This window comes from Callorhinchus milii, unplaced genomic scaffold (genome assembly GCF_018977255.1).
Source record: "Callorhinchus milii isolate IMCB2004 unplaced genomic scaffold, IMCB_Cmil_1.0 Scaffold3, whole genome shotgun sequence".
NCBI lineage: Eukaryota > Metazoa > Chordata > Chondrichthyes > Chimaeriformes > Callorhinchidae > Callorhinchus > Callorhinchus milii.
This window is the reverse complement of record NW_024704744.1, coordinates 62014209-62037412: the sequence shown is the minus strand read 5'-3', so window position 1 is coordinate 62037412 and position 23204 is coordinate 62014209. Positions and strand designations below refer to the sequence as shown.

The 23204-nt window shown below is 42.4% G+C and overlaps 1 protein-coding gene across 5 annotated transcripts in view; it reads left to right on the top strand.

The window, feature by feature from the left end:
• The window catches only part of ltbp1 (latent transforming growth factor beta binding protein 1), a 204438-nt gene that overhangs the window by 171994 nt on the left and 9240 nt on the right, over positions 1 to 23204 (top strand). For all 5 annotated transcript variants that reach the window (XM_007898450.2, XM_007898451.2, XM_007898449.2 and 2 more), the window contains 5 exons: positions 6456 to 6584; positions 7352 to 7492; positions 8215 to 8355; positions 12456 to 12626; positions 22202 to 22363. In XM_007898450.2, the coding sequence (XP_007896641.2) occupies positions 6456 to 6584; positions 7352 to 7492; positions 8215 to 8355; positions 12456 to 12626; positions 22202 to 22363 (744 nt within the window). The remainder of the gene's footprint in view (positions 1 to 6455; positions 6585 to 7351; positions 7493 to 8214; positions 8356 to 12455; positions 12627 to 22201; positions 22364 to 23204) is intronic.

The following is a 23204-nucleotide window of genomic DNA, read 5'->3' as shown; positions in this document are numbered from 1 at the left end:
TCTCATCTGAAGGATGGCACCTTCAATAACGCAGCACATCCTCATCACTGAATTGGAGTGTCAACTTAGACAATATGAGTTCCAAGTCCTGATGTAGGGCTTGAACCTACAACCTTCTAATTCTGACTCAGAGGCAAGAATGCTACCAACTGAGCCAGGCTGACACAATTTATGCACAATGTGCACAGTTCAAACCAAGCTTTGAAACACTCTGATGTCAAAATTAGTTAAGAACAACTAATGATACCAGTTTACCACATTCTGAAGAGGGGATTATAAAAGCCAGACTCCATCAGTCTAGACCAGATTGTTCACGCTTCATTGACACGAGGAGTGAGTGACTTTTGACTCAGTTTGGATGCCCTCTGGTTAGATGAACTGGAAACAAGCCAGTTGCCTCCAAGTAATAGGAAAAAAATGCTTTATCTCAAACAAGCAAGACTTGATTCATTCACAAATCCATTTTTGTGGTTTCAGCATATCCTTCAAAGTGTCAACAAAACTAAGCACGAATCTTCAATTGCAATTTTCTGACAGTAGCTCACTGCTAGTTAATAAAACAGCTAAATACCCACACATGCCATGTATTTTCACTTGACATTTAGCATATTTCTAGTGCAGTCATTAAACCGAGGTCCCGTCTGCCTATTCTGGTGGACATTAAAACTCCCATGGCACTACTTCAATAGAGAAGGGAATTTCTTTCGATGTTCTGGCCAACAATCTCACAGAAAAAATGGTCATTCATATTCATGGCTGTTTGTGGGACATTGCGGTGCACAAATTGGTTGCTGTGTTTGGCTACAAATGCACAACAGCAAATTGCATTTATATAGTGTCTTTCATGTCAGGTGGACTTCCCAAGGCACTGGACAGTCCAGAATTTGCACCCAAGCTGGGGGTTGGATTTGGGGGGTGGCGGGGGGCTCTAGTTGTGGTGGGGGGGAAGTTGACTGAAGGTGTGGTCAAAGATGAAGGTCTTGACACAGACCTTAACGGAGGTGAAGGAAGAGGTGAGGTGAAGGGACTCCAGAGAAACAGAGAGTCGGGGCAGAAAGGGTGAAAGCCCGACTGCCGATGGTGTAGCCGGCAGGGTGGGGGCGGGAAGCAGCCCAGTGTCTGGGGAGCGGTGAGAGCAGTCACTACACTTTACAGTACATCCTGTGAAGCGCTTTGAGGCGTCTCATTGACATGATAAAGTGTTATGTCAAATGGAAGGATGATGATTATTATACAAATACAACTATAAAATTACATTTGTGTAGCGCCTTTCATGTCAAGAGGACGTTCCAAGGTGCTGGATACTTAAGAATTTGGACCCGAGCGGTGGATGGGGGATGGGATCAGGGAGAGGTGGAGGCCAGGGAGGTAGGAGAGTGGCTGAAGGTGTGGTCAAAGAGGAGGGTCTTGAGACACATTCAAGGAGGCAAGGGAGGGAGTGAGGCAAAGGGAATGTGGGATGGAGTTCCAAAGGGTGGGGACAGAGAGACTGAAGGCCCGACTGCCGATGGTGGGACAGGATGGGCGGGGGACGTGGTGCAGGCCACAGCTTGCTGAGTGGAGGGAGGGGACAGATTGATATGGGGTTACCAGATCACAGAGGTAGGAATGTGCAAGGCCGTGGAGAGCCTTCAAGGCGAATGGGTCAGGTTTTGTTTAATGTGGAATTGAAAGCCTTGAATTTGAAACCTCGTTTGTTAAAGGAGCCTATTAGGCTGTTGTAATTATATCATGGAATGTTTCTGTCATTTTCTGCATTGGCATAGAGGTGGCAGGGCTGGGGTTGCAGTGTGTTGGAGCAGCACCACGAAGCGCAGAGGCAGAGTGAACAATCAACCAGTTCACCTGGTTTCCCAGTCTTGTCTGCAAAACTGTAGGGAACTACAGAAACTAAATGGTTGCTCCAGTGGTGGGGAGGGGAGAGAATTCAAAAGGTGAGTCGTGCCCAGGATGCTCGTGTCTATCTCACAGTGACTGGCTCGCACCTCAGCATTGATGGAAGCAGGGAAGGTACAACAAGACTGGTGATAGGGAAGAAGACAGAACAGTTGGTAATTCCATACCAGACAGCACTTAAAGTAAGTGTAGATAGTGGTGAGAGTAATTGCTGTGAGTTGGAATGATCCCAAGTTTTACCAAAAGTAATAATGCAAGCAGGCTTGCTAAACATTAATGATGGATACACTGTACATTTACTGTAGGAATATGAAGCATAATTTGACTAGCAGAATGTGGTTGATGTAATCACTTGGAACACAGCCAAGTGACCCCATCTTGACAATTAATATCATGCAAACACGTTACTCACAGTAGGTCAGGAAAAGCAAGGTACTAATACATAATTAACCTTCATTATAGCGGCAGCATTACTATGAAGATTGAGATTTGAGGCAATTTGCATATGGAAGCAAATTGCCAAGAATTTAGTTAAATGGGGTTTACATTTATGGGAATTTAATGATACAATTCTTACTGCGTTAATCCCCACTCAGTTGCTGAGGGTTCAACTGCTCAGCTGTCAATTGGAAAAGCCTGTGGTTTTATTTCAGTGGAAAAATCGTAGACTGTAGATACTAAAAAACCTAAATTGCCTTATAAATATGTTTTTCTTTAGCTTCATGTTTAACAAAGCACAGATGTACAGTGTACTGAATCACAAAAGTATTTGGGCAGTGACACATACTCATGTCAGACAATCTCTTTGTACAATGAAGATCAAAGTCCAACAAAGTCTTGTGCAGAATAGAGTTTGCGAGTTTCCAGCAAAACTTTACATTAGCGATTCTGAGCTGGAGATACATTTAAATGCTACTTGGATGAGTGTACTGCCTGTCTGGTGGTGTAGTAGCTGCATTAACCAAAATGAAAGAAGTGTGATCTGATCTCTATAGTATTTTAAAGTTAGTTGAATCATATTGTGAGGAGAGAGGAGACAATTTGTACACAGCAGTGTCCCACAAACAGTCATGAAGTGAATGACCAATTTTATTTTATTTAATCCAGGCACTAGGAGAAGCCCCTTCCCTTTTCAGATAGTGTCCTGGGATCTTTACTATCCACGTGAATAGGCAGATGGGGCTACAGTTCAATGTCTCATCTGAAGGACCGAACGATAGTTTACCTCAGCGTAGTCCAACAGGTGACACACAAGCCACTAGCGGCCTGATGGGTGATTTTATGCGGCCCGCAAACCATTTTGTACTTTAGTTTTATCTCCCAACTATGCCTCTCTTGTGGTCGATCTGCACATTGAGGCAGCATGAGGCCACACAGTGTATGATAGGAAGAGGAGCATAGCTCTAGGACTCCTCTAGCTCCCCCCCACACGCAGTCAGGATCTGCGCCACTCGTGTCTCATGTAACCTGGGGAGACACAGCGAGAATCCAGGCCCAGTAAGAAACAGAAGATAGAAGTGGAAAATAAAGGATTTCAGCGTAAGTGGGAAATTAATTACTTGTTTATTGAAAATAATGTAAAATCTCAGTGCCTTCCTTGTTTGCCTGCAAGTAATATCTGTGTTGAAGGAGTTCAACATTAAAAGGCACTACAACGCACACACAAGACAAAATACAACAAGTATACTGGCTTATGCATTTGGTGAAGTATAATACGGCCAATAATTTTGAAAGTGTAGCACTGTCTCACCAAACTGTGGTAAAGGGAATAAGTGACATGAACGAACACTTGAATACAAAGCTCAGGACAATCTTTGAAAAATGTAAATACTTCTCATTAGCTCTAGACAAGAGAACTGACATTACTGATATCAGTCAGCTATTAATTTTCATCAGCACCTTTGATGAAGATGTTGTTGTTCATGAAGAATGACTTGAGTTAATTCCTCTGGAAACTGCTAAAGAGGGGTTGGATATTCACAAGGTTCTAACTTCAACTGTCAGTAAATACGGTGGATTTTAGAAGTGTTCCTGCATCGTAAGATGGTGCAAAATCAATGACTGGCTGTAAAAATGGTTTGCTGAAACAAAATGGAGTTCAATGTACTTCCGTCCACTGGATCGTACACCAGGAGTCCCTTTGCGGAAAACCAATGAAAATTAGGGTCATCAAAGAGATCAATATTATCCGTAGATGAAATCGAGCAGTCACAGAAAGTTCGTAAACCTCCTTGAAGAATTGGATCTTTACTATCCACGTGAATAGGCCTTTCCTCTGTCATCCACCTCAGTGGGACCGCACTCGCCTGGTTCGAGTCCTACCTTACAAACCACCAGCAGTATATCTGCACAAACGGCTTCTCCTCCCGCTCTCACCCGGTCACCTACGGGGTACCCCAAGGATCCATCCTTGGCCCCCTCCTCTTTCTGATCTACTTGCTCCCTTTTGGGGAAGTCATCCGCAGACATGGGGTACATTTCCACATGTATGCAGATGATGCCCAACTCTATTTTTCCACCTCTCTTTGTGATCCCCAGTCCCCTGATGTTCTGTCAGCTTGCCTGTCAGATCTCGGGCTGGTTTACACATTTATATTCTATGGCTCTCGTCAACGTCTAAAATCTCACGGCTCTCACCTCCTCCACCTACCCGACCTCCCCGAGCCTGTACGCAACCTAGGTGTCAGGTTCGACCCCCAATTATCCTTCCTCCCCCACATCTGGTCCCTCATCAGCACCGCTTTCTTCCACCTCTGACATATCGCCCGTCTCCGCCAATACCTCTACCCAAAAGCCGCTGAAACCCTGGTCCATGCTTTTGTCACCTCTCGGCTGGACTACTCTAACGCCCTCCTCGGCGGCCTCCCATCCACTACCATCCATAAAATCTAAATCATTTAAAACTGTGCCACCTGCATTCTCACCCGCACAAAACTCTGCTTCCCGATCACCCCAGTCCTTGCCAGACTGCACTGGCTGCCTATCCTAGAGAGGATCAATTTCAAGATCCTCACCCTTGTATTCAAGTCCCTGCACTCCTCTGCACCCCCTACCTCTCTGACCTCTCTCCTCAAAACAGTACCCGTTGCCTTTGTTCCTCCGGGTCTGGCCTCCTCCTCGTCCCCCGAGTCCTCCGCTCCAACCTCAGCAGCCGTGCCTTCAACCACTATGCCCCGAGACTCTAGAACTGCCTTCCTCACTCCCTTCGTCTCGCTCACTCCCTTCCCATTTTCAGGTCTCTGCTGAAGACCTTTCTTTTCGACCGCGCCTTTGATCGCCTTCCTCCCCCTGGCTCGGACCAGGGATCCGTTACTGTAAAGCGCTCTGAGACGCCATCTGGCGTGGAGGGCGCTATATAAATCCAAGTTGTTGAATGCAGAACATCGTGATTCAGAAGTGCATTTGCTGAGTGCACACAACTGCCTTGTACAGTTTTTTTTTGCACTCAGGAAGGAGGTACTTTCATTTCTCAAGGAACATGTAAAGAGCAACACTGTGCAATTTGAAAAGGAATTAGAAGAGCCAACTTACCTATGTTAATTGGCTTTCTTAAAGACATAATAAGCCATCTCAACATTCTCAATCTTCAACTACAAGGTAGAAATGAGAATATTTTGCACCTGAAAAGGGCATGTTGATGGGCTCCACGTAAAGCTACAACTGTTGAACTCATCCCTTTTGCAGAACGACCTCACCCATTTTCCATCATGCATGGTACTTGCAACTGAGCTTGATGAGACTGATTTTTGCAGCTTTTCGGAAATAACGGCAATTGGATGAGTCCAAATTTGCTGATTTTGAGGTTCTGAGGTCCAGTGTCTTCAGATGGAGACGACCTGCAGGGTGACGCTTTGTTCCTCTCAGGGAAGAATGAGGTTCATGAAAACTTCTGGAAATGTATTACTAAGGATCGTTTTCCTAAATTAAATGACATTGCACTGAAGATATGTTCTAGGTTTGTAAGAACGTACATTTGTGAAAGCACGTTTTCTACAATGAAACATGTTAAGTCCAAACTGTGTCAAGGAAATGTATGTTAGGTAAAATAATTTTATTTATGTAGATTTAGATATGAAAATTGTTTTGTATATTGTTGATATTATTTTGAATTATATATTCAAAACAATCTTTATTCAAAAGTATCTTTATTATGTTCCTTTGTTAGTTTTGCAATTATGGATAAATTTGTTTGGGTTTTCTTGAGCATTCTCTGTTGGGGTCTCCATGTGCTCAGTTTATATCTTGTGTTTTGACTTTAATACATTAAAAAACTTGTTGCATTTGTGTCCATTTGAGATGATCAATATTGTAATAGTCTCACAATTTAAAACATAGGATTTCTACATTATTCGTTATGTTTCTGGAAGGGAAAATAAAAATATAGCTTACGTGGCCGCGGACATGTGAAATGCAGCCCTCGACACCAAAAAGGTTGGACCAACCTGGTCTACCTCAATGGAACTAAGAGTCAGTGGGCAGCTATAGAGCAAGATATAAGACCCGCCTCATCTTTGAATAAGGTTATTTGGTTTACACATTCTTTTGGTTTCTGTTTACAGATGCTGATGAATGTGCCTTATTTGGACAAGAAATCTGTAAGAATGGATTTTGTTTGAACACTCAGCCCGGCTATGAGTGCTATTGCAGACAAGGCTTATATTACGACCCTGTTAAACTACAATGCCTGGGTAAGTGATTTTCTTATATGTCGGAATACTGCAGAAAATGTTACTGCACGCTGGTGTTCACAAACCTGAAATGCTGATACAGTGGAAGCTCACCAATAAGGTCAGTGAAGTGACTGAGGAATTTTGACCACATTAGCAGTTTGATCTCACAGTAAGTCATGACCTCAAGAAACTATTCAAAATGACTCAAACGACAGTATGCACAGTAAAAATGGAACTGGCCATTTACTTTTTAGCTGTTTGTGGGATACTGCTGTGTGCAAATTGGCTGCCGCATTGGTCCACAAAACAAAATAATCTGCATTTGCATAGTGCTTTTCATGTAGGAGAATATCTAAAGCCATGTTTTACTCTGCACTCTTAAACAAGGCCACTCAAGGTGGTGTAGGACTCTCAGGCACTGGCTGATCTCCAGTTCCTCATCTAGTGCAATCTGTCATCATAATCCTTTGGTCGAAAGGTGCTACATTGTAATGCTCTGACCTCCTGACCAAGTCCCTCTACCTCGCCCCCTCGCTCCTCACCTTTTTGACCTTTGCATTCAGTCACCTTTTCAACCCACTTTCCTGAAATGAAATAAGAACTGCAAAAGCATTGACCTCCTTGGTAAATTGACCACGTTTGTGGGGTTGCTTTAAGGTTTCCGCTGTAGTTTGAGAAAGAGGGTGGAAAAAGGACAAAGAGAACATTTAACTTTTACTGAATGCTTTGTTTTTTTGTTAACTCTATGTTGCCCGCTCATATACAAAATCCTTCCTTCACTGTAGATATCGATGAATGTCAAGATGCAGCAAGCTGCATTGATGGTCAGTGTAGCAACACTGAGGGCTCATACGACTGCTTCTGCACAGAACCAATGGTCTTGGACATCACAAGAAAACGCTGTGTTCAGTTTCCAGTCTCTGATGGTAGGTATCAGCAGACATAACCTGTCATTTTATAGTTATGTTGCAATATCTACAATCAATTTTACTGCATATAAAGAAAGGCTGCAGTTTCTAAAGGGACCTATGGATGGCATTTAAGTTCCCTCTGTACATTAGCACTTTGAGACAAACTATTCTAGGCTATATAAATGCTAGTTACTAGTTGTATAGATTTTATTTTGAATTGTTATCCAGAAAAAGTTCTTAAAGACAGTTTAAGTGGAGCAAGCACCTTGAAATGTTGTAAAGTGTCTCATGCAGGGCACATTATGTACGTCAGCACAAGAACTCTGCTCCAACATGCAAAAGCTAAGTTCCCTTTGCATCTATTGGGCCCACTGTAAACTTGTAAAATAGTATGTCGCTTTATGCCTTGAAGCGCTTCACAGAATACACTGTATAGTGAATTGACTATATTTTGTGGATAATTACAAACAGTTTGTCAGATGTTATCAAATATATAGTTTTTTTATTGGAGCAGCAGTATGATATATATAAATAGCTGTATGTACACATACTGACCTGCCAAGTATATGCACTTTGGTTGCATTAAAATCTGCTGTAAGTGTATTGAAATGCTGTACACTACCAGCACCTTGGGACGTCCTCCCGACATGAAAGGCGCTATACAAATGTAATCTTGTTGTTGTTGTTGCGTATAACATTGATACTCAATGGATTAATTGATTTCCTTTCATTCCCAGATATCGATGAATGTCAAGACCCATTAAATTGCATTAATGGCCAGTGCATTAACACTGATGGTTCATACAACTGTTTCTGCACACACCCTATGATCCTGGACAGTACAGGAAAACGCTGCCTTGAACCTTCAGACATTAGAGGTATGTTGCTGCAGGACAACTGAATATGTAACTATGCATTGTACACAAGTCCTCGAGAGACTGTAATCTCTCAATGAGACTGACAGTCAGTGCACATTTGTGTAGATTCTTGGTGTTAAAGGACGATCCTGAGGAAAGAGTAATCTTCTGGTGTGTGCTCCTTGTTCTTTGTCGCTCCAGCTGCGTTTCTGGAGATTGGAATATGTCAGCTCTCCATCTTATTCAAAAGAGACTCTGCACAGCCACATATAGTTCTTGTGAATGTGATCAGCCCATTATACCGTCCTCAATGGAGTCCTAGTGTTAAAGCTACATTTTCTTTGAAATGTCACCAATTCTTTAAAAACTGTGATTTTTGGTGCGAATTAAACAGTAATGGTATTGTTTATTGTTTGGATTATCCAAGACCATCAATATGCTTTACACAGTTAAGTGGTAAGTTCATTTGCTAACTGTGCATCTTAATTTACTGCCAGAGGTAAGTTGACTTCCAATAATATTGCTAATCTCCACTGATGAAATGTATTGTCTCAGTGAGGAAGAGTAAAGGTATGTGTGCTATGCTACTGAATGATGTACACTGGTGGTCGCTGAGGGTAGAACACAGAGATCAAAGCAGGAACTTAAAGACAACCACAATTTTCTGCAGCAGAATTTTTTTTCTCGCCAAACAGTTTATTGGACATGAAGACATTTTTCTTGGGGGTGGGGGGGAGGGAAGGAGAGGAAGGAGAGCCGAATTTCTACTCTTCCAATTCACAACTGGTCATAAGACGACTCAGACTTTGATAGAACATAAAGTTAACACTCGCAAAAGTTCTGCAAAGTTTTCAGAATTGCCATCAACAAACCACTCATCTCAAGAGAAAGTCAAAGATGAACGTGAATTTCAAAACGGAAAAAAATTACAAAGGAGACACAGATCCCTGCAAGAAAGGCTTAATAGTTGATGTGAAAATGTACCACGGATAAGGGGCTTGTGATAGCCAAGGGTTCACAGCAATGTTCCTTTCGATCCTTCGATGTCACCTCTTCCTATTGTTGTGAAGCAGAATTCGCTGAGTATCAAGTATTTCACAGCACTTGGTGAGGAAGATAGCATCTCGTCAGAGTTTCTCAAGCAGCCCGGCAGGTGAGACATTCAGATTGTTTTTTTTCTAAACACTTAACTCATGTAGCTTGTAAAGTGATGAAAATGCATGATGGACAGTGATCTATGCATATTCCTCAGCTACACTTACAAATGAATAAATTATTCTACAATAATATAGTCCAAAGTAATTGATACTCTTGTCTTTACAGAGGCTTTGTCTTCATCCAGTCCTAAAGCGATTGTCCTCTCGGAGCAAGAGAGTGATGAAACACAATACATTGGTTTCTTTGACAAAGAGAGACTAACAGCTAGTCATCAAAACCGGTGCCTTTTTAGGAACCAGATTTCACACTGTGCTCTCTACCAAAGTGGGAGGCAGACCCTTACCCGTCACTGGGTTCGACTCTAGAATACATTGGAGTATGCAGTATAAGGTAGAGGGTCTGCACCAAAAGATGGGCCAGCCACAGTGGCCTTTGCATACATTCACCATCGTCCTAGAAAAAGCCAGAGGAGGGAATGTTCCATTTGATGCAGTGTGGTCTGGAATGCCAGTGTCAAGGTATCATTACATATTTATGATATTGGACTTGGAGTAGTTGGCCCAACAGGTTGGCTCTCTATTCTGTATGATTACCACCTTGTTACAAAATCAGGAACCCTCACACTGCAGCTCCAGGATACAGGTTGCAACTCATGGTTCCATTCAGAGATGCGGATCATTCTCTGAGGAGTCTGGGACCAGCACTTGGTTCTTCTTTGAGCGATGTGTCTTTCCGGGGCTTAGTAGACAGAGCTCTGTAGATCTGTAACTAGAACAAATACATGTTGGGAACACACTTCATGCAAAAAATATCATACACCGACATGTCAGTAACATTGTAACTCGCACCCTTACTGTTGCACACAATGTTCTAGTGGACTGCAGACATTTTATGGAGTTTGCATTATTTTAAGATATTGATTTACAGTTGCTGCCTTGGTGCACCAACTATTTTAATGCATGTATCGTATTTAAAGTTCAAGAGAAATTTTATTTGTAATAATTTTCTAGTTCTTGAAGTAAAAATGTTATTTTTCCTAATTGTGGCTCCACTGTCTTCTTTTCTGTCTCTGGGTCAGCTTCTCAGTCCTATCCCATGTACAGGGTACAGAAGATGACTTGATTTGTGTCAGTTACAGAGAAATTGGCACATAAACTATACAGTTACATTCACTTCCAATGTGCCAATTTACAATTGTGCTAATATAGTACACACACGACAATATGATCCAAGAGGGATAACCACTTATTTCAACAATCATAGGATAGAGGATGTCTCAAAGAGCTTCAAAAGATATATTGTAAAGTGGATGACTGCATTTTCTAGGCTAACAATACAATAATAATCCTTGCATTTGATATAGCGCCTTATCACGTCTTTGATACGTCTCAAAGTGCTTCACAGAATATACTGTAAAGTGAATTGACTATATATTGTGGGCGAAACACGGCAGCCAATTGTGCACAGCAGTGTCCCACAAATAGTCGTGGATTGAGTAACTAAATTATTAATATCAAAGTGGGACAAAATAATAATATTATTATATCTATTACTGCCTCCATGAATATCCACATAGTAATCACTTTATAGAGTAAATGTTACCAAACTTTTTTTTAAAAATCTATAGTTGCCCAATGTTAGTTTCAGGTCCAGTCTGTGGTAATAAACCCAGGTCCAATTGGCATTCAATAACTCTGGTGAGTTATACCAATTAATTACAGTATCTGGAATCAGCAGCATGATTTCAGTTGATGGATTCATTTTTTTCCCTTAATAACTGGCTCAATAAAACATATGCCACTATGTTTCCCACAATGGAAAATGCAAATTAGTATTAATGCCACCAAAGTAAACTTATCCTGGTGATGAATTGACCTAAAATAGCAAAGGTTTGAATATAGCAGCCACAGTCCAATCCTTAGATGCATTGTGAATAAATAGTACAATACTCAATATGAATATTAAAGTTTAGACTCCCAGTTATACACTAGTGTGCTTAAAACATTAGTATTTCAAGATTAACCATCTTCCTTATGGAATGGTTTGCAGCATTTGGTGAAGTGAATGAATCATTCATCGGGTTATTGACATTGTCTATATGTACAGGCCTTTCTATTGTGCTGATGTGATTTGGCTGCTTTGTTAGAATTCTCTGCTTGAGTTCCACATATGTGCTGCACATATGTGGAACTCTATTTCGCTTGGATACTCTTAAGCTTAATGATGGATTAATTCATGTATCAGGCTGACCCTCCTCACCCCCCTTCCCCCCAAAAAAGAGCAGCACCTTTCACGTGAAGCTGCATCAAACCTGGCACTCTGTAAAGGCCAATTGAGATGTATTCGTCAGAGAGTCTCTATGAATTAGCAAATTGTCCACGCTATGCTTCATGGATATATTGGCAAAGGCACAGACTTGAGACGCTGAATATTGATACATGGTGGTGGCTTGTAAGCCTCTTCCCCTTAATTTTGTGGTTCGCCACTTCAACCGGTTGCTGAAATAAATTCACCCAGAGCTTGATGCAGCTGTGCAAACACCCATGCCTTTTGATTTGAAGTCACTATTCATGTATTTGGACTTGCATTGCTACTGCTGCCAATGAGCTGCCACCCACTTAGAGGAAATATTTTGTCTTTCCCAGCTTTAGAGACCCATTTGATGATCACTGTGTTGATGGCTAGAGATGGTTAAAACCCAACTTGCATGGTTTAGTGCCTCATATTTTGCCACCAATAATTTCAGTAGCGCAAGTTTTTAACTTCAACTTTCAAAAGACATATCCCAAAATATTAACAGAAGTGATGATCTGCGTGTTTTGAATGCTGACTATTATTGAAACCAGGAACCATAGAGCACATCTGTGCACACAGTATGTAACAAACACAATACTGAACATTGTCCCAGTCCACCAATGGAAATATTCTAACTCTCTTCTTCCGTTTCCTCTTTGTTGTTTTAGTGCAAACTGAGGAAGCAGATGTGTACCAGGACATTTGCTGGCAAGCCGTGAATAACAAATTCATATGTGCCTCGCCTTTAGCGGGAAGACCGACCACTTATACTGAATGCTGCTGTATGTACGGAGAAGCATGGGGTATGAACTGTGCTCTTTGCCCCAAGAGAAACACAGGTAAGCTACTGCTATATGGGATTCGGAAAATGTTTACACCACAGCAGAAGTCCATTGTATCTGCTGGTGCTAACTAGATTGTAATCTATATTTAGTACCTTTTTTGAGTTTAAATACCACATTTAAACGGATACGTAACACAATGAGTGTCTATTACTCTTTGTCTGATCACTCCTTGGTATCCATATTATCCCTATTATCTCTTTAGAGGATGCTAGCTCAAAGTCTGTTATATGCTTTTATTAGGTATTAAGAAAATGGAATTGATTATCCATTTTATAGAATGAGGGATTCAAATACACCTGATGTGCCATTTAATTTAGTCAGCGCACTGCAGAGTCACATTACCCTTCAATATTCTGCACAGGGACAGATTCTGATGTTTCAAGCAGCTTCCTGACAATTGGATCAGAATGTGACAACATGCACTGCTTCTGAATTAGTTCTGGCATGAAACCAACTCTAGAGGCAGAGCTCCTCTAATTTGAAGCCAGGACTAATTTGAAGTGCTGAATCCACAGATGTTGAGCGCAAGGAATCAGATTAGTGAAGACGCCAGGTCTGCTTCTGCCACCTAGTGACAATGTAAACAGGTTAACAATACAATAATAATCCTTGCGTTTGATATAGCGCCTTATCACAACAACAACAACAACAACAACAAGATTCCATTTATAAAGCTGGGGGATGGAGTTCCAGAGACTGGGGGCTGAGAGGCTGAAGGCCCGGCCACCGATGGTAGGGCGGTTGGGGCGGGGGACGTGGAGCAGACCGGAGCCTGAGGAACGGAGGGTACGGGCAGGTAGGTAGGGGGATAGTAGGTCGGAGAGGTAGGAGGGAGCAAGGCCGTGAATGGCCTTGTAGGTGAGGATGAGGATCTTGAATTCAATCCTCTGGGGGATGGGGAGCCAGTGGAGGCGAGCGAGGGTGGGAGTGATGTGGTCACGAAGCCTGGTGCGGGACAGTACACGAGCTGCAGAGTTCTGAATGACCTGCAGCTTGTGGAGGGAGGTGGCGGGAAGGCCGGCGAGGAGAGAGTTCCCATAGCCCAGCCTTGAGGTGACAAAGGAGTGGACCAGGGTTTCAGCAGCGTGAGGGGTGAGGTAGTGCCGTAGTCTGGCGATGTTCCGGAGGTGATGGAAGGCGGTGCCAGTTGTGGTGCGGATGTGAGGGAGAAAGGACAGCTCAGGGTCGAACAAAACGCCGAGGTTCCTGACTGGCTTTGAGAGGTGGAGAGTGCAGCCTTGGATGCTGATGGTGTCAGCGCCTGAGGTGCGGAGGCGCTGACGTGAGCCAATCAGGAGGGCCTCGGTTTTTCGCACGTTGAGCTGAAGAAAGTTGTCTCTCGTCCAAGACTCGATGTCAGACAGGCAGGCTGTCAGGACATCGGTGGTCGTGGAGTTGAGAGTAGAGGAGGAAATGTAGAGTTGGGTGTCATCCGCATACATGTGGAAGTTAACTCCATGTCTGCGGATGATGTCACCGAGGGGGAGCATATAGAGGGTGAAGAGGAGGGGACCGAGGACAGAGCCCTGAGGGACACCACATGAGACAGTGCGGGGCGTGGAGGAGAAGCCATTTGTAGAGACAAAGTGAAGACGGTGAGAAAGGTACGAAAGGTTCAAGGACAGTGCCTTGAAGGTTGAGGTGGGAGGACAAGCGGTGGAGTAGGATAGCGTGGTCGACCGTATCGAATGCTGCCGATAGGTCGAGGAGGACGAGGAGGCAGAGGGAGCCCTGGTCACAGATGGTCAGGATATCATTGGTGACCTTGACCAGGGCAGTTTCTGTGCTATGGGCAGCACGGAAACCTGACTGAAGGGGTTCGAAAAGTGAATGGGTGGAAAGGAAAGAGCGCAGTTGGGAGGCGACAACTCTTTCCAGGACCTTGGAGAGAAAGGGGAGGTTGGAGATGGGCCGGTAGCTTGATAGCTGCGACGCATCAAGGGAGGGTTTTTTCAGGGTGGGCGTGATGGTGGCAGTTTTTAAGGGAATGGGGACAAAGCCAGAGGAGAGGGACAGGTTGACGATGTCGGTGATATGTGGGGCAAGAAAGTGGAGCTGGGAGATAAGGAGTGGAGTGGGGATGGGGTCAAGGGAGCAGGTGGTTGGTTTCAAGGATAGGATGAGTTTGGTGACAGAGGGTGGGGAAACGGGTACAAAAGTGAGTAGGGGAGGATGGGTAGCAGTCGGAGTGTGGGAGTGAGGGGGTAGGGGGTTGGTGGATGTTGGAGGGGAAGTGACCGCGGAGCGAATTCCCTTGATCTTGGATTCAAGGAAATCCAGCATCTCCTCGCAGTGAAGGTTGGAAGGTCTTCAAGACGTATCAAAGCGCTTCACAGAATATACTGTAAAGTGAATTGACTGTATATTTTTGAAGGAGAAACACGGCAGCTAATTGCACACAGCAGTATTCCACAAACAGTCATGGATTGACCAAATTGTTATTATTTAAGAAATGGAAAAATCTTATGTCAAATCCAATATAATTGACAAATTCAATATCGTACTAGCCAAAATTGACACAGTTGCATCCTGAAAAGCAAATCTAATCTAATAACTGTAACGTATAAGAATCTTAATGCAATCTGAAATGTCAAGCTATTCCCAATATGTTGGCCATGTTTTGCAGTCATGTGACCACATAAAACAGGACATCTGGCATGAATATCAGAGATTGAAGCATCCTGTCCTTTACCACATGATGCAGCTGCGCACAGTCTAAAATATGTTCTATAATTCCATCTTCTAATAATAATAATAATCCTTGCATTTGATATAATGCTTTTCACGTCTTCTAGATGTCTCAAAGCGCTTCACAAAATAAACTGTAAAGTGAATTGACTGTATATTTGTGGGCGAAATGCGGCAGCTAATTGCACACAGCAGCGTCCCACAAACAGTCATGGATTGAAATGACCAATTTATTATTTTTTTGAGGGATTATTATCAGGCGTGTGGAGTAAGGAAACTTGCCCAAGATTTCACCCTGCCGGGAATCGAAGCCAGGTCTCTTGCTTGCAAAGCGAATGCTCTAACCACTATATACAGTCAATTCACTTTACAGTGTGTTCTGTGAAGCGCTTTGGGACGTCCTCCCGACGTGAAAAGCGCTATATCAAATGCAAGGATTATTATTGTTATTATTATTATAGTCACACCACTTTACAGTGTAACCCACAAAGCACTTTGAATTTTGATTCTGCAGTTGCAAGCATTGATTCCACGCCTGAAACCACTTTCTGTGAAACAACAATTATTAGTGCTTCGGGGCAGCTTTGAATCTTCAATCAATATAAGATTTCTAGGAAACTATTTTTGTTCTGCATTTATAGTGTCAAATTGATTCTAAAGGTATAGTGTAAAAAGAACGTTGCAGGAGACAATCCTGGTACTGTAAAGTATTGAGAAATGACTTAAGGATTGCTAACTGGCATACTATGCTTGGATAAAGTTTAAAATTATTAAAACCACATGACTAATCCACTCTTTTCCAGTTTATCAACTTAGATTGATTCGAAAGATACAATGCAACAACATAGGCATTAGTATCATTGGAGAACCTTCTTGCAAAATGTCTAGTTTCTTGGGTCTGTCTGCTGGAGTCTGTTTTCTGAAACATAAATGTTTCCCCCTTTGCTTGTCAGTAGGACTGCTCCCTAATCTGAAGAGTTTGTCTTTACATTGATCTTACATTGTGCAGCCATTAATAATATAAGGTTGGGCCCTCTTTGCTCATACAGGTATTTAAATTTGGTCCATGCTCTTGATGATTGCACATGTTAGGCGCCTGGGGCACGGATGCAAAGACCTGAGGTGTGCAGATAGGACCAGACATCGTTCACATACTTCAGCAGTAATTGATGGCACATTAGTCATCTTGCCAAATTTAGGATAAATTGGACAATTAAATGATCTGACCAGAAATTTTGGAGCTGGACTCAGTTTGGCTGCAGAGTATCCAAGAAATACGTGATCATGTCTTAAGATAATTTATGTTTCAGTAATTTGTTGTGGAATTTTTAATCATATATAACATTCGGTGCCAATACCTGCCGGCATGAATTTTGCTGATTCGCCCTGCAACCCCCTCGACAGCACTCATTCAGCATCTTTTCGTTTTAATTCGGGAAATAAAGCATGAAAGATAATATAAGTTGTGTACATTATTTTAGCTGTGGGAGCAGTGCGACCCCACTGGAAAGTATAAACTTCATTGATGTGCATGGCCGGAGGAATTGTGTAATGGCTCACTGCCTGCATCTGTCTGTCTGATCCGCATGTCCGAGATCTTTTGGTATCCATGAAACCCAGACAGGGAGAAAAATGTTTTGGCAGCAATGAGTAAGCAATCTGCCTTAGCAAAATTCTTCTGAACTCTGATTGTGCCTGCTCCTCCATAGATGGTAAATGTTGTTTTGGGTGTGCTAAAAGATTTCATCATCTCCGAGCAAATGTGGGGCTTGCGCAGCACAGACAGATTATCCCATATATGGAGTTTTGCCCCTGGAGAATTGTTTGCTGCTCTTCCTCCAGAACCGTAGGATTAACCCTACGGGAAATCAAATTGGCCAAACCCACAACTAAGAAAAATGCCTGATCAAATGTTTATTCAAAATGATTACAGTGGCAGCTCCAGTACTGTAGTGGATAGAGCTGCAGCTTACGGTCCAGAAATACACTTGGTCTGCGCTGAGTTTACTGGTCTCTGCTGAGGTTGCTTGTAGAGCTAATTTGGCCCCAGACTTTACTAGGGTTAGGGAGGGGAAAACCAACCAGGGTTCCTTCTTCAGGGCCCTTTTCAGCACCCTCTACTGATGGCGCGTGTCAGCTGGGGGTGGGTTGAGGGCTGGGGGGTGGTTGGGCTCGTCTGTGATGCCCCTGCCGTCCGCCAATACTCATTGCATAGTCTCACGCGTGAACCATGACCATTTGGGTGGTGTTCTGCAAGGCAGTCAGTGCCCATGCAGTCTTTTATTATGAAGCTGGTTTTTTGGTCATTCTTTTAACAAAATAGGCTTCAAAGTTAAAACTGAATTAAAAAATTTGCCACGTTCTGCATGCTCAAAAATGGCACATTAATAGAGTATAACAACAACAACTTGCACTTATATAGCACCCTCCACGCAGGGTAGCGTCTCAGAGTGCTCACAGGGCTAGTACATCTAGCCCCAGATGGAATTTTATCTCCATTGGTATCAGATGTTCTGTAATTCTCTATGAATTTTCTCCCAAATGTAACCTCCACCTCAGCGCCCCTCAAACCCCCCACCACCTCCCGCACGAGAAATTGTTCCTCAGAACCACAAAACATTCCTGCGTGTGGAGCTTTGGATCCAATACAGCCAGAGCTGAATAATGGAGATATGGTGATGGATGAAGTGTTCTTGATTTTCACAACAATCTCTTTCTGTACATTTTTGTTTTTCAAAATTCACTATTTAGTCAATTTAGTGAATATCACAAACTAGACCTCAATGTCAGAAGGAAAGTCAGAAAAATGATATTAAGTTCTTTGAAAATGGTAAAAGCATTTGGAGCTCCTGTTAAGTTAGGGAACAGGGTGGGTAGATAAGCTGTGTGTGTGAGTGTGTATGCATGTTTTTGATGTGTGTGGGTATGTAGGCTGTTTGTTGATGTTTCTGGTGCGTGTGGGATGCGTGTTGGCATAAGTGTATGTGTGGATGTGTATGAATGTCCGTGGTGTGTGCGTATAGGGTGTGGCAGTATATGGGGTGTGTGTGCAGAGTGTGGCAGTATATGGGGTGTGTGTGGAGGATGTGGAGGTTTATGGAGTGTGTGTATGTTTGTGATGTGTGTACAATGGGTGTGAGTGTGTACTGACCTTTGTGGTGTGGGGTGTGTAGATGTGGATATGAGGACAAAAATGTGTGTTGTTTGTGTATTGATTTATGTCTATGATGATATTGATGGATTGTGTGTGGGGGGGATGTGGTTATGTGGGTGATGTATGCGGTGTGTGTGTTTCAAATGGTGCATGTGTTGTGTGTGTGTGGAGTACGTCTGATGTGTCGTTGTGGGGTGTATGTATTGTTTGTGTGGGAAGGGATGTGTGTGGTGTGTGTTTGAAAATGTGCGTGGTGTGTACATGGAGTATGTCTGGTGTGTAATTTTGGGGTGTGGTGTATAGTTGTGGGGTGATTGTGTGGGGGAGTGCGGCTTGTGTGTTTGTGGTTTGTGTGGGTTTGTTTGAATGATGACGATTTGGATCCCTTTCATAGCGTACTTAGTCATTCCTCTGAACCACTTATAATCATCACACCACCTCATTCACTTTTCCTGTAAATATATTCCCTGAAATATATTCAGTAGACAAAAAGTAATCCTGGTGCTTTTTTTAAGCAAGTGGGTTACTGATGTTAAGACTTTCTTAAATGGTATTTTCGCTTGCAACCCACACTTGTATGTGAGTAGGGGCCAATTTAAAAATGGTGACAGCCATGATCTTAATGTTTTGATCAGCTCAAAATCGTTGTTATTCTGATACATTTTGCAGATCTCCATGGCTATCAATTGCCATTCCAATTACAATCCACCAATTCTCCCCCCTTCCAACCCACAAACTGGTTCCTTGTTTATATATGAAATGTGTAAGCCAGAAATTCCTGAATGAATTTCTTCCCTGAAAAAATCTGTATAATATTTATAGAGCAGCAGTAAAACTCTCCCACTTTTTTTGACTTTTTTTGACTTTGTTTGATTCATTGTCAAGGAATGTAACCAGCTTTCTCCTTCCTTCATTCTTACTGTAAAAATCACATCAAATGCCGCATAGAGCAGATTATCGGAGGGAGGGAGGGAGGGAGGGAGGGAGGGAGAAAGACAACATCTTCAAATGTAGGGCTTCACACTGCAAGGGATGCAGTGAGTCTGTTTTAGGGTTGTGGTTAAGCAGACATCAAATGACTTGTGACAGAGGATGTTGCTGCAAGCAGTACAACATGATTTGTCAAGCAGCCCTCAATGACTGGGAAGGAGCTGGGCAGTGAGAAAGAATGCATCTGCAGCTCTTCAGCGTTGTTAGCTCTTGCCCAACAAGGAATGAAGTTAGGATTAGGATAGTCAACCCAAGTAACACACCTCCCCCTCTCCTATCCTGAAGATACTGAATCTAGTTAGATTGCAGGCACAAGGGGCTTCCTTCTGCGATTCATCCAAAATGCTTTCTCCTTACATCAGCTAGATAATGATTTTGAAAGGCCTCTTAACTTTGTGGGGCATTGTGGCTGAGCCTGGTGTTCCTCTCATTCATTGACTGTATAAACATACTTTCCAGCTTGACTCACTAAATGCAACAATTGATACTTACATAGTACCTTTCATCTCAAAGCAGTTGACAAAGACAGAGTGGGAGCCCGAGCTGGGAGGGACAGGGGGAATAGGGGAAGAGGTGGCTGAAGTTGCAGTTTAGGAGAAGTTTTTAGATGGGTTTTGAAAACAGTCAGAGAGGGAGGCTTAGAGAATTGAGGGAAAGAGATCCATAGAGTGGAGAAAAGTGGCTGAAAGCACAGTCTTTGATGATGGGGTGGATCAGATATGAGACATGGAGCTGCCCAGAGCTGGCAGAGTGAAGGGGTTGAGTGAGTAGGAGAGTCGGAACACAGGAGATAAAAGGGGTGGGGAATGGGGGGAGATGGTAGAGGTGTTTAAATGTCAAGCATCTTAAAGTTAGTCCACTGGAGGGTAGGAAATCAAATGGATCCTGGAGCCCGGATCGAAGCCTTGATCTGGAGCTTGTGAAGGATAGAGCTGGGAATTGGAGTGGTCAATCTGTGGTGACAAAGGCATGGACGAGGGCTTGGCTATTTTGGGTAGGGACAGAGGTGATGTTGAAAGTGACCTGGAGATCAGCAGTGGGGGTCTTTGCTGATTTTTACATTTGTGCTGAAATGTAGGGCTTCCCACTGCTGCTCCCAGCAGCACGCTGCCATGGCCCTCCCAGCCAAAATAATTTAATACAGCACAGACTATAAATCAAACATACAGTCTTGTGGTGTTCAGAGAAGCTTTAATACTTTACTTATCGGGCAATCTGAGAGATTCAGTGGGTCTGTTTTAATCGAAGGATGAAAACGTGAATGTATCTGGACACATGGGGAGAATAAAAAATGACAAATGGAGAATAAAAAATGACAAATGGTTTCAATACCTGATATGTGATTGGAGTGAACTGACTGTGCAGGTCACTTGGAAGCATTACATATTTGCGCTCGTGACTGCTCATCTCAAAGCTTGCTTATATGGAATACACAGCAGAACTCTCTTTCAGTGCTATGTTGGCTGTTGGCTTGAGAAAAGGCCTCTCAGTTTTTAAAAGCCTTGTATAGTTTATTGTACATCTGGTCATTGTTTTTGCCTGGTCTTATGCTTCCCCCTTAAGTGCCAATTGCAAAACTCTTCTTTGCAGCACCTGAAAAAAAAGTTCACAAAAAGTGCCCCAGATGTGCGATGTTTCATAAAGCTTTTGGCCACCTCATCACCATGTCTTCAATCACCAAAGCCGCAGCACTAAATCACAGCATGGGCATTTGATAAATATCGAAACATAGTACCAGATTGTTTTTAGAGAAAACTTTCTCTCGGTGTTGACAAATGATTGGTGGTTATCATGTTCTCATCATTTCATAATGTGAGGCTTGATTTTTAATGCCTTCTCTTCTCCCATTTCCTTTCCTCCTCTGCGGACAGCACAGACTGATTTATGTTAATGGTACCAGTCTTAAATCTTGAAGCAAAATCTCTATGTGTTCAAATTCTAAGTGATCCCAGAGATAAATAGCTCAAGCCCACCACATGAGACCTTTAGTTTTCTGATGACGTTCAGACAAACATTTGAGACACCAAATGATGTTGGCTTCTGGCCTTTGTTACACTACACTAGTATTCTGGGTATTATAGTCTATTTGCATATAACAATATAATAATCCTTGAATTTGATATAATGCCTAACACGTCTCCAAACACTTCACAGATAACTTCTGGCAACTGATGGTAGCAACTATGTATGTGTACAACAACAAAATACAACAACAAAATTACATTTGTAGAGCGCCTTTCACGTCGGGAAGGCGTGCCAAGGCACTGAAACAATAATAACAAGTGGAGTCCTGTAGCTCAATGGTTAGAGCACTCGCTTTGCAAGCGAGAGGCCTGAGTTCAATTCCAGGCAGGGCGAAACCTTGGGCAAGTTTCCTTACTCCACACTCCTAACAATAATCCCTCCAAAAAACCCCAAACAATAATAAAAATTGGTCATTTTCAATCTACGACTGTTTGTGGGACATTGCTGTGCGCAATTGGCTGCTGCGTTCGCCCACAAATATTCAGTCAATTCACTTTACAGTGTGTTCTGTGAAGCGCTTTGGGACGTCCTCCCGACGTGAAAAGCGCTATATCAAATGCAAGGATTATTATTATTATTATTATAAGTGTAGGCAAACAAGTAATCAATAATCAGAATAGGCGATGTGCCAGAAAAAAAATAGTGAGTCAATTCAAGTGCTGTCATAATTTATTAGGAATTTGTCTTATGATCTTGTGCTGTTTTTACACAGATGACTACGCTCAACTTTGTAATCTTCCCATTATGGGGAGACGGCAAGAATATGGCCAGGATGGACTGATAGCCTACCAGCCTGATTATTCCATCTCAGAGCCTGAGTACGATTCACACCATTCAGTTCCCGGACTTCTGCCTCTATTTGCAAATGAAGGAAGTAAGTGGAACTTTCATTGGTTGGGTAGTAAAATAATTAATTCATTGAAAGCACACACACAAGCATGAGACAATGAATGGCTAAAGGTTGCCATGTAAGATGTAAGTAAAATGAGGATGAGTAACATTGTCCATCTCATCCCAGTCAGATGGAAAATGTTGTCAAAACTGTTCTGTAAAATTTTTAACTTGAATTAATTCAATTTACTGTGTTTACCTTATCTATCTGTTCTGGTGGATCTTAAAGATCCCATGGCACTATTTGAAAAGATAAAGGAGTTTCTCCCGATGTCCTGACCAGCAATCCCCCAAAACAAAATTGGTCCTTCACTTCACGGCTGTTATTTATGATTTATTATTATTGAAGCTTGATCAGTGGAATCATTCAAAAAAGGAACTTGATAAACAACTGGGACAATAAAAACATTAGGGAAGAAAGCGGAAAATTGCATTGATAAAATAGGAAAATGATTAATGATACAGATAACAATGTGCAGATTAGATGGGCTGAATGGTCTTCTTCTATGCTGATACTTTCTATGTATCTATCACTTTTGGGACAGGATTTCAGAGAAAACACTCAGGTAGATAGATATTCATGCACTGCAACACACAACCACACACACACACACACACACATATATTGTAACACAGCTGTTTTTGCTTTAGCTTAAATGCTGTTACATTTTCCCAGCAGCAACAATCTCAGTGTTGCTGTCTGCACAATCTGATAATGATTAATGAGGTGCAAAGCATATAAAACTATGGAAAATATCAGTAAAACTATGGCAAATATCAGGTTGGTGTATTTTGTTTGGTGTATAATGACATTTCTTAGAAAG